At 39.8% G+C, this 13,561-nt stretch overlaps 1 protein-coding gene across 2 annotated transcripts in view; it reads right to left on the reverse strand.

Moving 5' to 3' along the window:
- The window catches only part of igsf9a (immunoglobulin superfamily, member 9a), a 49,531-nt gene that overhangs the window by 28,894 nt on the left and 7,076 nt on the right, over window positions 1–13,561 (reverse strand). For both annotated transcript variants that reach the window (XM_067484213.1, XM_067484214.1), the window contains exons 2-4: window positions 12,714–12,808; window positions 12,392–12,592; window positions 3,135–3,281 (exon numbers count right to left, since the gene is read on the reverse strand). In XM_067484213.1, the coding sequence (XP_067340314.1) occupies window positions 3,135–3,281; window positions 12,392–12,592; window positions 12,714–12,774 (409 nt within the window). In that variant the 5' untranslated portion in view covers window positions 12,775–12,808. The remainder of the gene's footprint in view (window positions 1–3,134; window positions 3,282–12,391; window positions 12,593–12,713; window positions 12,809–13,561) is intronic.

A 13,561-nucleotide genomic window follows, 5' to 3' on the forward strand; every position in this document is an offset into this window, starting at 1 on the left:
TTTAGTCACACACAAAAAGCAGTGTGCTCTGAAACCACAATTTTCTTTTTGTTCTGCATTTTCAGCCTGTGAAGGCCACTGACAATCTCATATTTGGAAGCAGAGTACAAACAATAGGATGTGAGGAGTTTACCTGCAGGGCATGTCAGTGAAGTTATATCAATAGCCTCAAGTACAAAGTCATAATCTATTATAATTCTCTTCTCTAACCTGACGCTCACACAGACCAGCTCGGTGAAACCGTTTCACCTCCCTTTGATCTGTACCGTGCACTGTTACTTTCTTCTGTTCGTTTATGCGTAGAGTCACTGCAAAGGTTTTTACCCTAAATAGAGTTAAACTTCAAAGCACAAAAATAATGATGCATATTTCATATTTAGATTTATTATTTACACCTATCAGTACAGTACTTATGGTTATAACTCAGAGTCAGAAAGGACTTTTTCCAAAACCCTCATGAAGAGTGTTGAAACTTATCAAAATGGCTTGATCTGTCTCAAAGTTTTAACAACTTTTTAAATTTAAAGACGTGTTACACAGTAAAGCTGTATTATAGAGCCTGTCACGGAATGATTAGGTAGTGACTTACAAAATAAAGTAAATCCAAAACAATGTGTGCAGAGGACAGACTGTTGGATACAAGTGCAGTTTAAATAGCTGTATTTACACTGATCAGGCGTAACATTATGACCACACATGACATGTAAAAATCGAACGATCTAATATTTTGGCCGCCTCATTTATTTAAATAGGGCGACCAAAACATTAGAAAACATGCCTTGTTGTAATGCACTCCAGTATGACTCCTCTGTGACCTCAATAATAAACACATATTAGAATTAAAATTCAGAACTTATAACCTTATAAAAGTAGAGTTCATGGCAGAGCCACTGTATTAGATTGCATCACATTGTACAGGTGGTCATAATGTTATGCGTGATCGGTGTATATATGCAAGCATTGGCCAGAATATGACCAGTAGTTGAAACTACACCATTGTAAAGAAAGTGAATCTTATTATTATGCACAACATATGAGGTTAGTTACACTCATAATAATTTACATACTGCTAAAACATTTACATCTTCTCTTTTTCATGTTTAGGCACAGAGATCATTTTCTGGTTTAAAAAAAAACAAAAACTCCATAATGGCCATCTTTCCCTTGTTTATATATATGTATGTTTATATGTTTTAACATAATCCATCCAATTTCATTTTGCTATAATAACATAATTGGTTAAACTGTTTAGTAGTATATGATTTGTAATGTTATTTCTAACAGTAACAGTGTTGTTTTTTCACATGAATATTAAATGTTGGATTTGATAACAATATTTGATGTAACGATAACCAAAGTAACATTTTAACAAGCTGTTTTGTGACTTGTAATTTTTACCCTGCATGTTAGTGAGGTGGCTAATAATATTACAGTAATGAATTACTAGTAATGGGTTACACCCCAATACAGGGTTTGCGAATACAGAAACACGTCACAGTCTGGCTCACGTTCTTTTATTTGCAAGGTTGAGTCTTCTTCTTTTCCTTTCAGCTGTTCCCTATCAGGGGTTTCCACAACAAAGTTTTTTTTTTCAATTTACATACAGTAGTATGTAAAGGAAATACTGTCTGAAATTGTCATAATTATGATTTGAATCATGGACAATCTAATGAGTTAAAGAGACCAAAAACCTAACTAGACTTAACCTAAGTCTGTATGTTCCAGTGCTGTATGTTATGCAATATTTGAAAGTTTTTCATCTTGGTTGTATATGTTTTGACTGATACAGTGCATCCATGTTTGAAATTTATTTAAAAATAAAAAACAAATACAAAAAATCACATGTAAGTAAGTATTCACCGCCTTTGCTTAACACTTTGTTGAAGCACCAATTGAAGCATGATTCTACAACCTTGGTTCACCTATTTACGGGCAGTTTCTCCCATTCGTCTTTGCAGCAGCTCTCAAGCTCCATCAGCTTGGATGGGGAGCGTCGATGCACATCCATTTTCAGATCTCTCCAGAGATCTTCAATCGGGTTCAAGTCTGGGCTCTGTCTGTGCCACTCAAAGACATTCACAGAGTTGTCCCGGAGCCACTCCTTTGTTATCTTGGCTGTGTGCTTATGGTCCCTGTCCTGTTGAAATATGAACTCCATCGCCCCAGTCTGAGGTCCAGAGCTCTATGGAACAGGTTTTCATTAAGGATGTCTCCATACATTGCTGCATTCATCTTTCCCTTGATACTGACCAGTCTCCCAGTTCCTGCCACTGAAAATCATCTCCACAACATGATGCTGCCACCACGATGCTTTACTGTAGGGATGGTATTGGCCAGGTTGACCATCGAGTTCTTGGTCACGTCCCCAAATAAGGCCCATCTCTCTCGATCGCAGAGTTTGGCCGGCCCTCAGTAGGAAGTGTCCTGGTGTTTCCAAACTTCCTCCATTTACAGGTGATGGAGGTCACTGTGCTCATTGGGACCTTCAATGCTGCAGAAATGTTTTTGTACCCTTCCCCAGATCTGTGCCTTGATATAATCCTGTCTCTGAGGTCTACAGACAGTTCCTTGGATACATGGCTTGGTTTGTGCTCTGACATGCACTGTTAACTGTGAGACCTTATTTAGACAGATGTATGTCAATCAACTGATTTCCCACAGCTGGACACCAATCAAGTTGTAGAAACATCTCAAGGATGATCATTGGAATCAAGATGCACCAGAGCTCAGTTTTGCATGTCATGGCAAAGGCAATGAATATTTATGTACATGTGATTTTATTTTAAATACATTTGCAAAGATTTCAAACAAACTTCTTTCACATTATCATTATTGGGTATTGTTTGTAGAACTTTGAGGAAAATAATGAATTTGATCGATTTTGGAATAAAGCTGCAACATAACAAAATGTGGAAAAATTAAGCGCTGTGAATACTTTGTGGATGCCCTGTAAAGATGGTGGGGGGCACCATCTGGATTAAGTATTATTTAACATACACACAGGCTTCATTTCAGTCCCTTATGTTTGAAGCACTCATTTTGTCGTAAGCTAAATATTTTAAATCCTCTTCAAAAACACCCATAAATCAAGCAAAATGACAAACACACACACGCACACACACTATAAACCTCACCGGTTACAGAAAGCAGTGTCCAGGTGCCGTTTCGCAGCTCATCTGTTGGTTTATCCAGTAAGAGGATTCGACACTCGTACAAGCCCTGGTCATCCAGCTGCAAGCCCTCCAGCCTCAGGGCAGTGATTCGTACCAGAGACACCCGTCCTACAGAAACAGAGTGCCAACAGAAAAAAAAAGGTAAGGGGGCAAGTGTGAGGAGCAGAACCACATCGGCAGGTGATTCTAATTTCACCTGTCGTGTGTGTAACTGACGGAGTGTGATAATCTGCTGAAAAAGAACACTGTCCTAAATTGTTGCCTGAAACGGCCACAAGCACACACAAATAACAGCTAACACAGGCACACACACAAACTCAGAAATGTGATCTCCTGGTTGCCAGGTGACGGCTCCCTCAAGCCGGAGCACAGCACACAACATCGACATCTTTATCTTTTCCAGCTTGCTGCCTAGATCTTCATAACTCTTTATCAGACGGACGCTAGTCCAACAACCTAATAGTATAGTACAGAGTGGGTAAAGAGAAACATTCGATGAACGTGTGATGTAAGGTCACAAAGTCATCTCTCTGCACATTCCCAGGAAAAACAGCAAACGCAGTGCAGCATGGAAACCTCAGTGACACTGGGATGTATTTGTTGTGTTGTTAATTATTAAAAGAAGCTGATTTCTGGTGGCAGGAAGGGACAGTCCTGACAGTCAAAAAAACTAGGAAGTGGGAGTTAGGCATGTTTGCAGCGATAACCCTATTTGCTTTTCCAAGCTGCCAAAGGGGACTAAATCCACAGGGAAAAGAGGGGAGGAGAGCAAAACACACATCAGCATACATTTTAGGGATTAGTGCATTTCAAAATCCTACCCTTTGACCTGTGGCAGTGTGTTTCCTCTCCCATCTTTACAGGCTCAGAGTGATAAAGGTCACTATAGCACCTCAGAGAAAGATTGGCAGGGATGCAGGGATGTTTTCTTCATCTTTATCACCAGATAAAGGAAAAGGAAGGTGGGGTTGGAGTGAGAGCGTGACCTAATGCCAAAACTGCTGCCATGTGAGAAATACGTGGATGCAGGAGAGTTTTTAATTTAGACCCTTGTGACTCTCGCACATATAATCTGGGTGTCACGTTTGTGCTGTGGATGGGAGAAAGGAAAACAAGTGAGCAACACAAGGTTCAGCATGTTAGTACTATGCAAAACAAACCAAGTGAGTAGTTAAATTAGGTAAATCTCACCATTGTGTTGTGGATGAAAATAAAATACTTCCTCCTTCCCACAGAAAAAAAGTAATTATAAAAATTATTCATTCATCATATTGAACATTTTATCCTGTTCAGGGTTGTTTGAGGACTGAGCCCATCACAGCATGGACAGGTCTCCGGACCAACACAGAGACATACACAGACACACAACCATTCACAGTCACATTCACACCTACTGGCAATTTTAAAATCCCCATTTAAACTAACATGCCTGTCTTTGGACTGTGGGAGGAAACGGAGTACCTGGAGGAAACCAACGCAAGCATGAAGAACATAGAAGCTCCACGCAGAAAGGCTGCAGCTGGCTGGTGAATTTAGACTGGGGACCTTCTAGCTATAATTTTTAAATCTTATAATGAAAAGTACTTCTAATAGTAATAGCTTAAAATAAAACACTGGGGAATTGTATTGTTGTGTGTTAATTGCAGGTTGTGTATTACAAGAAATGGTTCAGCACCAGCTACAGTAAGGTTGTTGTTTCATTTCTTTTATTTATTTTGCAAATTTATTCAACCATTTTGTACTCATTTATGGCCACATACTTTCATGTACTGTTGATCTCAAGTAATTAGGCCCCTTGGTTCCATTTATAGAGTTAGTATTATGGCTAACAAAAACTAAGACAAAACTAAACTAAAACAAAAAAAACAAGAAATGAGCTTTGGGGTGGATTAAGGTGATGGTGGGGGCCTGCTGTGCTGGCAAATTACAAAACTTTCTCCATGTGACTTTAAGTTATTTAAAAATTCCCAATCTCCCATTCAGAGAATGTTGAAACTGCTCCCACTGGAACATCCCACCCACCAGTGAAATCAGATATGAGAGGATAAGCCGCTGTCCAGAGGGTGGCATGGAACACACACACACACACACACAGTAGCTTCTGTAGATGGAGTTTGCATTGCAGCCTGGTGAACAGAAAGGCAGGAAGTTGAAAGTTCACCATAAATACTAACTGCCCAAGAATTATTATTTTTCTAAATACAGCTGTGAATGATGTTTCTTAAGGAATTCAATGTTGTATCGATGCTAAAGCTAAGCCAGCTGCCTCCAGCAATGTTACTTCGTTAGTGAACTTAGACACGTTCTACTGTTCAGACACATCCTGTTGAAGTCTCAACTGTGTAACAGCAACCTCTTCGCTCCACATTCACCTCCAAACCCAGTTTACAGAATATTATTTAACTATTGCTACTCTACTTTAGTATTACGTCAGTCTGAGTAGCTGCTCATGATTAATGCAAATTTTATTTTATTGTTAGCCTGATTTTCAACGGGGAGAGTGTGTGCTCTTGTGTCCTGATGGAAATGTAAAAATTCTAAACAACTCCGGGTAATCTTTAAAATACATTCATTATGTATAAAAAATGTTAAAAAGGCCTGAATCCCAGCTCTTTAGTGTTGCAACAGACTGATATTTCAACCCTTAGCAGTCCCCATTTACAACCCCAATTCCAAAAAAGTTGGGAGGTTGTGTAAACTTAAATAAAAACAGGATGCCATGATGTGCAAATGTCATCAACCCATATTTTATTCACAATACAAGATAATTGTTTAGCATGCGGTCTTCTTTTAACAACTGTCTGTAAACATCTGGGAAGTGAGGAGACCAGTTGCTGGAGTTTTAGGAGAGGAATGCTGTCCACCTGATTTTCTGAATCTTTTGATGATATTATATATTGTATCTGGTGGGAGTCTTTACAATTTACGTTAAGTAAAATTTATCTGAAATTGTTCCACAAGTTTTGGATGCAGTTTGTCACAGATTGGTGAACCTCTCCCCACCTTTACACTCAAGAGGCTCTGTCTCTCTTCAATGCTCCTTTTATACCCAGTCACGTTACTGACCTGTTGCCAATTGACCTAATTAGTTTTCAAATGCTTCTCCATTTTTGTTTGATCCATCAAATTAAAAACGAGCTAATATTTTCCATGAAATGGTAAAATTTCTCAGTTTCAACATCTGATAGTGGTTGACGAGCTTTGCAAATCATTGCATTCTGTTTTTATTTACGTTTTACACAACTCTCACCCAACTTTTTTGAAATTGGGGTTGTACATCTGCCTGAGCACGTCCTTTGGCTGGAGTAATGGTTGACATTGTTTAATCTGGTATATTTGGTAAAATCAAACATTGTAAGACAAATTGAAAGAGCATATTTCCAGATCCAAATCTGAATTTTCTCTTGTGAAAAGTCAAAAGAAAAGTCCCTCTAGAGTTGAGGTAGTTTTAGCAGCAAAAAAAAAATAAAAAAAACACATCAGTTAAAAGGTCAATGTCCAAAAACATTTCGCTATCTAGTGGAGAGTATTTGTTTTCAATAGCAGTGCTGAGAGCTACGAGGAGAAAAATAAATAGAATAAATAAATAAATAAAACATTCCCACCCCTTTTTTTTTTGCCCTCAAGGTAGTTTCACTGAGGCACTACCTTTTTTTGCAGGAATGCCCCGATCACATTCACCCAAATCCACCCACACAAACACACACTCAGACACATGCATTTGTCAAACTGTTTCCAACTGAAGGCCCATCCCCACCCTCACCCACAGGCTTAGCCCCATCAATGCATTCTCAGGTAACAGAGAAACACAAAACCTTTCAGTGCCACAATGAAATACAACTCTTTTTGAATGAAAGTCTCCATCCGGTGCTGGCTTTAGCGTCAAAGAGAAAATGAAGTGTGATGGTCACAACCTTTTCTTAAGACAACTGCTTTGAAAGGCAATATGAAAAATAAGCTTCATTCATCCGAACTGCTAATTAAAAACCCCGTTCTAAGTCATCAGAGATGGATCAAGCTGTGTTTTGAAGTAAGATATTATCCAGAATTACGTCTTTGAAAAACCCTTCTTTTTAAAATCAATTTCATCACAAATTACATGCATGATCTTTAGGTTTGTTTTTTACTTCCAGGAGGACAGTGTAGGTTTGATGATATAAAGCTCAGTAAGCAACCAGCTCTTTGTTGAGAAAAGAAACACACTGAAGGCCATGGAGGCTGTGTGTGCGTGTTTTTCATCGGTTTTATTCAGAGTGAAGGATGCACCAGTGATATTGATTTTCTTTCTTCTAAAATGGATATGTAACATTTTGCCAATGAAGTTTTTAATTTATAAAAAGAAGTCTTTAGGAAAAAACGATCTGGAAAGCATCTTGTTTGGTTTGACAGGGCTCGGTATGAAAAATTATTTAAATCCAATACTATTTCGAGCGACACAGACATTTATGTCCCCGAGGATGTGATACTCGCGGGCTAGAAGCCCACATTGCCTCAAAAGAGGTGTCGTCAGCTCTTGGCAAGCTCAACAGAGGGATTCAGGTTTCAATTGGAGAAAAAGGCAGGTAAGGCTCCTCCCCTTGCTGCTCGTTGCTCTATTACACTCCACCGTGTCATCATTTGAAATGTGAATTGAGAGCTCTGTGGGTGCAACACACTAGAGGAAAGCTCTCATGTTTGTCCATGCGGGAAAAAAGCATATTAGCCATGTTAACTGTGTATGATGTGTTATGCCTGCGCTCAATCCGCTCTGACTGATTGTGATAGGACTTCCAGGGAAACAGTGCATGTATCCAGCTGTATTTACTTTTTAAGGAGTCAGCAGCTTTGCGGGTGCCGAGGGACTTTCTGTGCTGTTCACAGAGCAGGCACTAATGCTTTAATCTTTGCTGCTCTATTACGACAAATACATTTAAACCCTTTTAGCTCTTAACACTGTCTTGAAGACAATCTAATGTATCTCACACTTGGTGATGATACACACACACACAGGCCAAACACCAAGATCACTGATGGAGGATTTGGCCTGAGACTTGAAAATTTCGATTTATCTCTTTTAAAGGTGGCAAAGAAGAAGCAAAGTGAATCACCACTCTGTGTAAACACTATGGAAACTTCCATAAGAATCACAACAGCTACACAAACAGGAGGCCACAAAACTGTTGAGACACATGGGAACATTAATGGCCTGAGGAGGTGAAATGCACACCAGCCGTTCCATCTCCAAACCGTTAGTTTCCCATGCTGCACCTGTTTCTCCCGCATCAGTAAGCACCTGTGAGAAATCCTGAGCTCAGCATCAGATTGGTCAAAGCATCTTTTTTTAAATCCCTTTGTAGCTGCAAAGAATAGCAGCTTTCTGTTTGTCACCTGAGAGGCCTGTGATTAGCATACCTGCCTATTTAAAGACGGGGCTTTTCTTTGCAGGATGCTTTATGGTCAAGTGAAGTGTACAAAAACTGTAATTCATGGACCAAAGGGAGGGCATATTTTAATGCTTTTACTACCAGTAATATTGCCCTGCTTTTTATGTAACACCCAGCGTAATGAAGTGTGACATCAGTGTACGTTGAAGGATCGTCTTCAGTGGCAGCGTCAAAAGGCTACAGTCTTTTATGAGCCTGGGCTGGAATTAAAGTCCGCCCCGCTCCCACTTACAGTAATTCATCAGGCAAGGTTCACCCTGACTTTATTGCTATGTAAATGTCTGTATCGTATTTCCTGCTCGGGTTGGGGTGAGGGAGTGGCATCCAACTCAAAATGAGACAGGCTTCGGCCGCTGAAAGAAGGTTCTGAACCTTTGACAAACACACACCTAAATGCGCTGATGACTGCTCTTTAACGTTTGTCAGGATGACCAATGAATCTGTGGTGCCAAGGATTTTTTTCTTACATTGAACTAACACTGTGACAGAAAAAATAGAGCTGGGAATTTTCTGTTTGCTGTTTTCATATGGCCAACAAATCCAACAAGACTGTCATAGAGCTCCACTTCTGAACTGCAGTTTAGTTTGAGTCAGTCCCACATACACCCATCTGCTGCTGGAAATAATCACTAGACTAACACGTGTATGCACCTACTACAGTTTCAGTAACATTTGTCTAAAACTACAGTGCCAGGCTGTTTCAGGAAATTAAACTATGGGTCATCAGCTGGGCCTGGGCCTGACTGATACAATTTGCTCTTTTAATGGAGAAAATGCCGACATTATCTTTAAAGAATCATAATTGACTTGTTTGAACTACTTATTACTATTACATCTAAAGCTGCACAATAAAGCCAAAAAATTAAATCTAGATTTTTTTTTCCAGTGGTCTTAACGAGTCATAATTCAAATAGATTTTTTTTTTATATATAAACTAAAGGTTGTTCTCCTTTTACACTGTAAAGACAGACTCTGTAAAGTATAACACAAGAAGCAGTTGTGCAACAATTCCAAAAAGTAAGGCCTCCCTATAGTCATAGGGGGTTTGAACACTTTCAAAACACAGATGACCTACACACTGTTGGGTCGAATGCACCTGAGCATGTCACACATAATAGTTGCTAACAGGTGGTTAGTGACCACCATTATTTCAGCTTGTTTTCTAACAAAGCCAACCCAAATCTAGGTGTCTCCATATAAGCGAGACATCTGCTACTGTAACGCCAGAGAGCTCATGCTCGTGTTTGAGTGACAGCAGAGGAAGTGATGATCTTTTAACTAAATATTTGAATTATTCAAATTAATTCAATATTTTGCCCAGCCCTGTCTATGTCTAATATTAGAGCCACAACAAATTATAATTTTTTGATTGATCAATTTCATCACAGCTGTTTCCAAGGCCAAACATGGAACTTAAACTTCCCCCTTCTGAGCCAACATGGGTAAACCTTTTTAAAGAGCAAAGAAAAATAAATCCCCGTACAAAAGGTCAAGCTATTAACTTATAAAAACCATGTGAGATGACCAAAACCTGCAGAATGGCTACTCAGTGGTCACCATACACTCTGCCAGGCATTGTACAGTCATAGCTTCAACAGCAGTGTCCAGACAGGCTGCAAGGACAAAAGTCTAGGCTATCGAAACATATTATTTGTAGTGTTGCAGTCTTTTATAGGTCTAACAGTGATACAGTTCTAAACACTAGTGTGTTGTAAGCAAAAATTTGGCCATAAAAGGTGCATCAGCTAATTGTTTGGTTTGAAAAGTACTCATTCTAAGTTCCCAGGGCCCATGGTGTTGGCTTTCACTTGCTTTCTTTATAAGTCATGAGAGACTAATGGAGATGGAAAAAAGTTCCAGACTCCAAATACCATCAAATAAAAATATTCAGGATGTCTTTTTCATCATTTTATACACATTTCCCGAAAATCCAGCCTGCCACATTTGATATCTTTGGAAACTTTTGGACCTCTACTAGAATTTAAAATTAGTTTGTGTGGCTTTGAACAATGTTTAGCTGCACAGCAGGAGTTTGTAATAACTGATGCAACAATGGGTAAGAAGGGTTTAAGAGGTTAAATCTCTAATTGTTTCAGGGGAACTTTTTATCTAATGTGTTGTATGCTGATACCTAAAAGCCAGTGTACACAATGCAATAAACTACTTATAAACTACTTAGCACCAGTTACATACCTGCTACAAATGTAAAGCAATGAGAATCTATTTCACTGTATGATGTCGCCCAGTCATACCTGCTTCAACAGGTTTTTTTCTAAAAAAAAATTGCACTTTAATCAAAATCCTGCAGAAATTCAAATAGCTCTTAAAAGGTCGATAGGTTGAAGTTCTCTCCAGGCATCTCTATGGAAAAGAAAAGGACTCTGAAAAAACAGAAGATCTGAGCCACCCAGACATGCTTTCTTTTTGTTCACATTATTCCCATTGTTTGTGACTTTAAAGGATAACAGAAGCTACACATAGGTATTACTGGTCCATTGAGGATCTTTCTCCCCACAGACTCTCTTTGTTCTCAGAGCTGTGGGCAGAAAGTGCACAATAGACGATGATGCAATGTGAGAGTTTCAGCTTCTTTAAAAAGCAGCTCCCATCGAGGCCGGTTTGAAAGGCCATCAAGGTGTGGTGCTGAATATACTGTGAGACACAGATTCTGCCTCCAGCCCTTCAGTGGCAGAAACTTGGACTTGTCACAACCACCCTAATTCAAACTATGTTCAAACTGGTCCTTAAATTCCTAATGTCTGATATATTAATAACAAACTGTAATAAACTCTCCTCAACACAAATGTTGTCAACTTCACAGTGGCACTAACAAGAGTCCAGGGGACCGTGAATGTCAGCAGTTTTGAGATACTTCAGTCTGGACCAAAGCATTGGCCTGACAGACCGACACTCATAGAGCCCTGCTAACAGGGCGTTCAAACCTACAGATTCAAAAGCCTGAGCTTGTGACAGCTGCCAATCATTGTGAATGACAACTGGCCTTTCAGCCATGTGCTCCCAAAATGAGCCTGACAGATTATAGCCCAGCCACACCACAGAGGAAAGTTGAGAAACTTTATGCAAACTTCCTGTGACGCATTGTGAACTACAGCTGGGCGAGAACCAAAATAGGGCAAGTTGATTAGAGCAGAAACTGAAGCAGAGAGTCTAGTTATCACTCCATGTGAATGCATTTTACACAAAATGGAGAAAAAGATGATTGTTACAGATTCATAAGCAGAATATATGTGTTTCCTAAAATCTCTAATAACCATCCCTTACATTTTGCTATTAAAGAACTGCGAATATGAATGTATGAGTTGACAAAAGTTTGTGTGTGTGCATGTGTGTGTGTGTGTGTGTGTGTGTGTGTGTGTGTGTGTGTGTGTGTGTGTGCTTGTGTAATTATAGTGTTTATAAAAGGCATTTCTGTAGAGCAATGTCTGGTTACATATATATGACTTCAGATGGAGTATATCTAGTACAAGATACGATTTGCCCATAATCATAATTTTGATCATGCAGATGTTTTCATCTGGCTGTATATATGCCACTCTTCCTTACCTTCTCCTAGTATGACAGGAACAATACCAGAACATTAGCAGTGAGTTCAAAGTAACTAGAAATATCCTGGCACAGTAAATGTACAGAAACTATATCCTGTGTGTAGAACAGTACCACAACATTTGGTACGTAGACAGTGGCAGATAATTATAGCAGTCTCAGGGAACACTAAGGGCGCATGTAACAGTACAATTACCAGGTAAATTATGTATTGCAGTGAGTGATACTCACCCTCATATTGTGGATGGACACGAGGTGCATAGGATCCAAATTTGATCAGGACTGGAATGTCAAGTCCTTGTCGAACCCATTCCACCACATGTGGGGATGCAGAGGACACAGCAGCCGGGTCTGATGGAGGAAAACTACACTCCAGCTCCACCACACCTCCAGACTTTCCACTCACCTCCGACCGCACAACTTCAATGGTCACTGTTGGGTGTATTGTGAAATGAAATGAATGATTAGACAATGGTTTATGCATATCTTACAAACTATTATCTGTAAGCACAGTGAGATGCAAAATATCTAATAAAATGCTGGGCATACTTACAAAATAGGCAAACAACCACCACCACAGTGAAAGTCTGCAAATATGATCTTGCTGACCCCATATCTGTCACTCACACAACCTGCAGCATGTTCAATCTGTTGGCAAAAGAGTCACAATTGTCACAATCACATTACTTCCTTGGCTGCATGCAAAAAGACAGCCATCTGTGACAGATTTCCAAACTAAAAAGGCTATAGCAGAGCTGCCGCTTCTGTCATAATTTTACAGAAGAGGGGGGGAGAGGAGTGTTCAGATTTTATGCAGCTTTCCAATAACTGGAATTCATCCCATATCATTACACAAATGGGCAGAGCTGCCTCTGCTGCCAGCAAACTCCTTGGCCCTGTATCCTTTTCTGAAAGTAAATGTCATAAATGTCACATAAATCTTTTGCGAGTCACGTGCAGAGCGACATCTAAGTGGTTTATTTAGAGCACATCAATGAAGGCATTTGGCTGGAGGAGCCACAGGACTCAGCACTCAAGGACAGAGATAAGCCGAGCCGATGGGAGCGGAGGCTACAGCAAGGCATCAAGGGGTGTGACTAATGTCAAGACACGGCAGCCAATTTGATCTGGTCAAAACAATGTTTGCTTCCGTTTTATAGGCACATCCATCCATCCATCTGTTATCTATACCATTTATTCTGTAAGAGTCAAGGGAGGGCTGCAGCCTAGGGAGGAAATCAACATGATACGTCCGATTTTAGATGGACACACACACACACACACACAAACACACGGGTTTTAACAGCCAATCAACCACGACAGGAAATCACTGTCTTAACACTTACACATGTGCTCCTCTCTCCTATGAATTTGTCCTGACATCATGCAGGCCACAGCTGC

This window comes from Channa argus, chromosome 18, assembly GCF_033026475.1.
Source record: "Channa argus isolate prfri chromosome 18, Channa argus male v1.0, whole genome shotgun sequence".
In the NCBI taxonomy this organism is placed as follows: domain Eukaryota; kingdom Metazoa; phylum Chordata; class Actinopteri; order Anabantiformes; family Channidae; genus Channa; species Channa argus.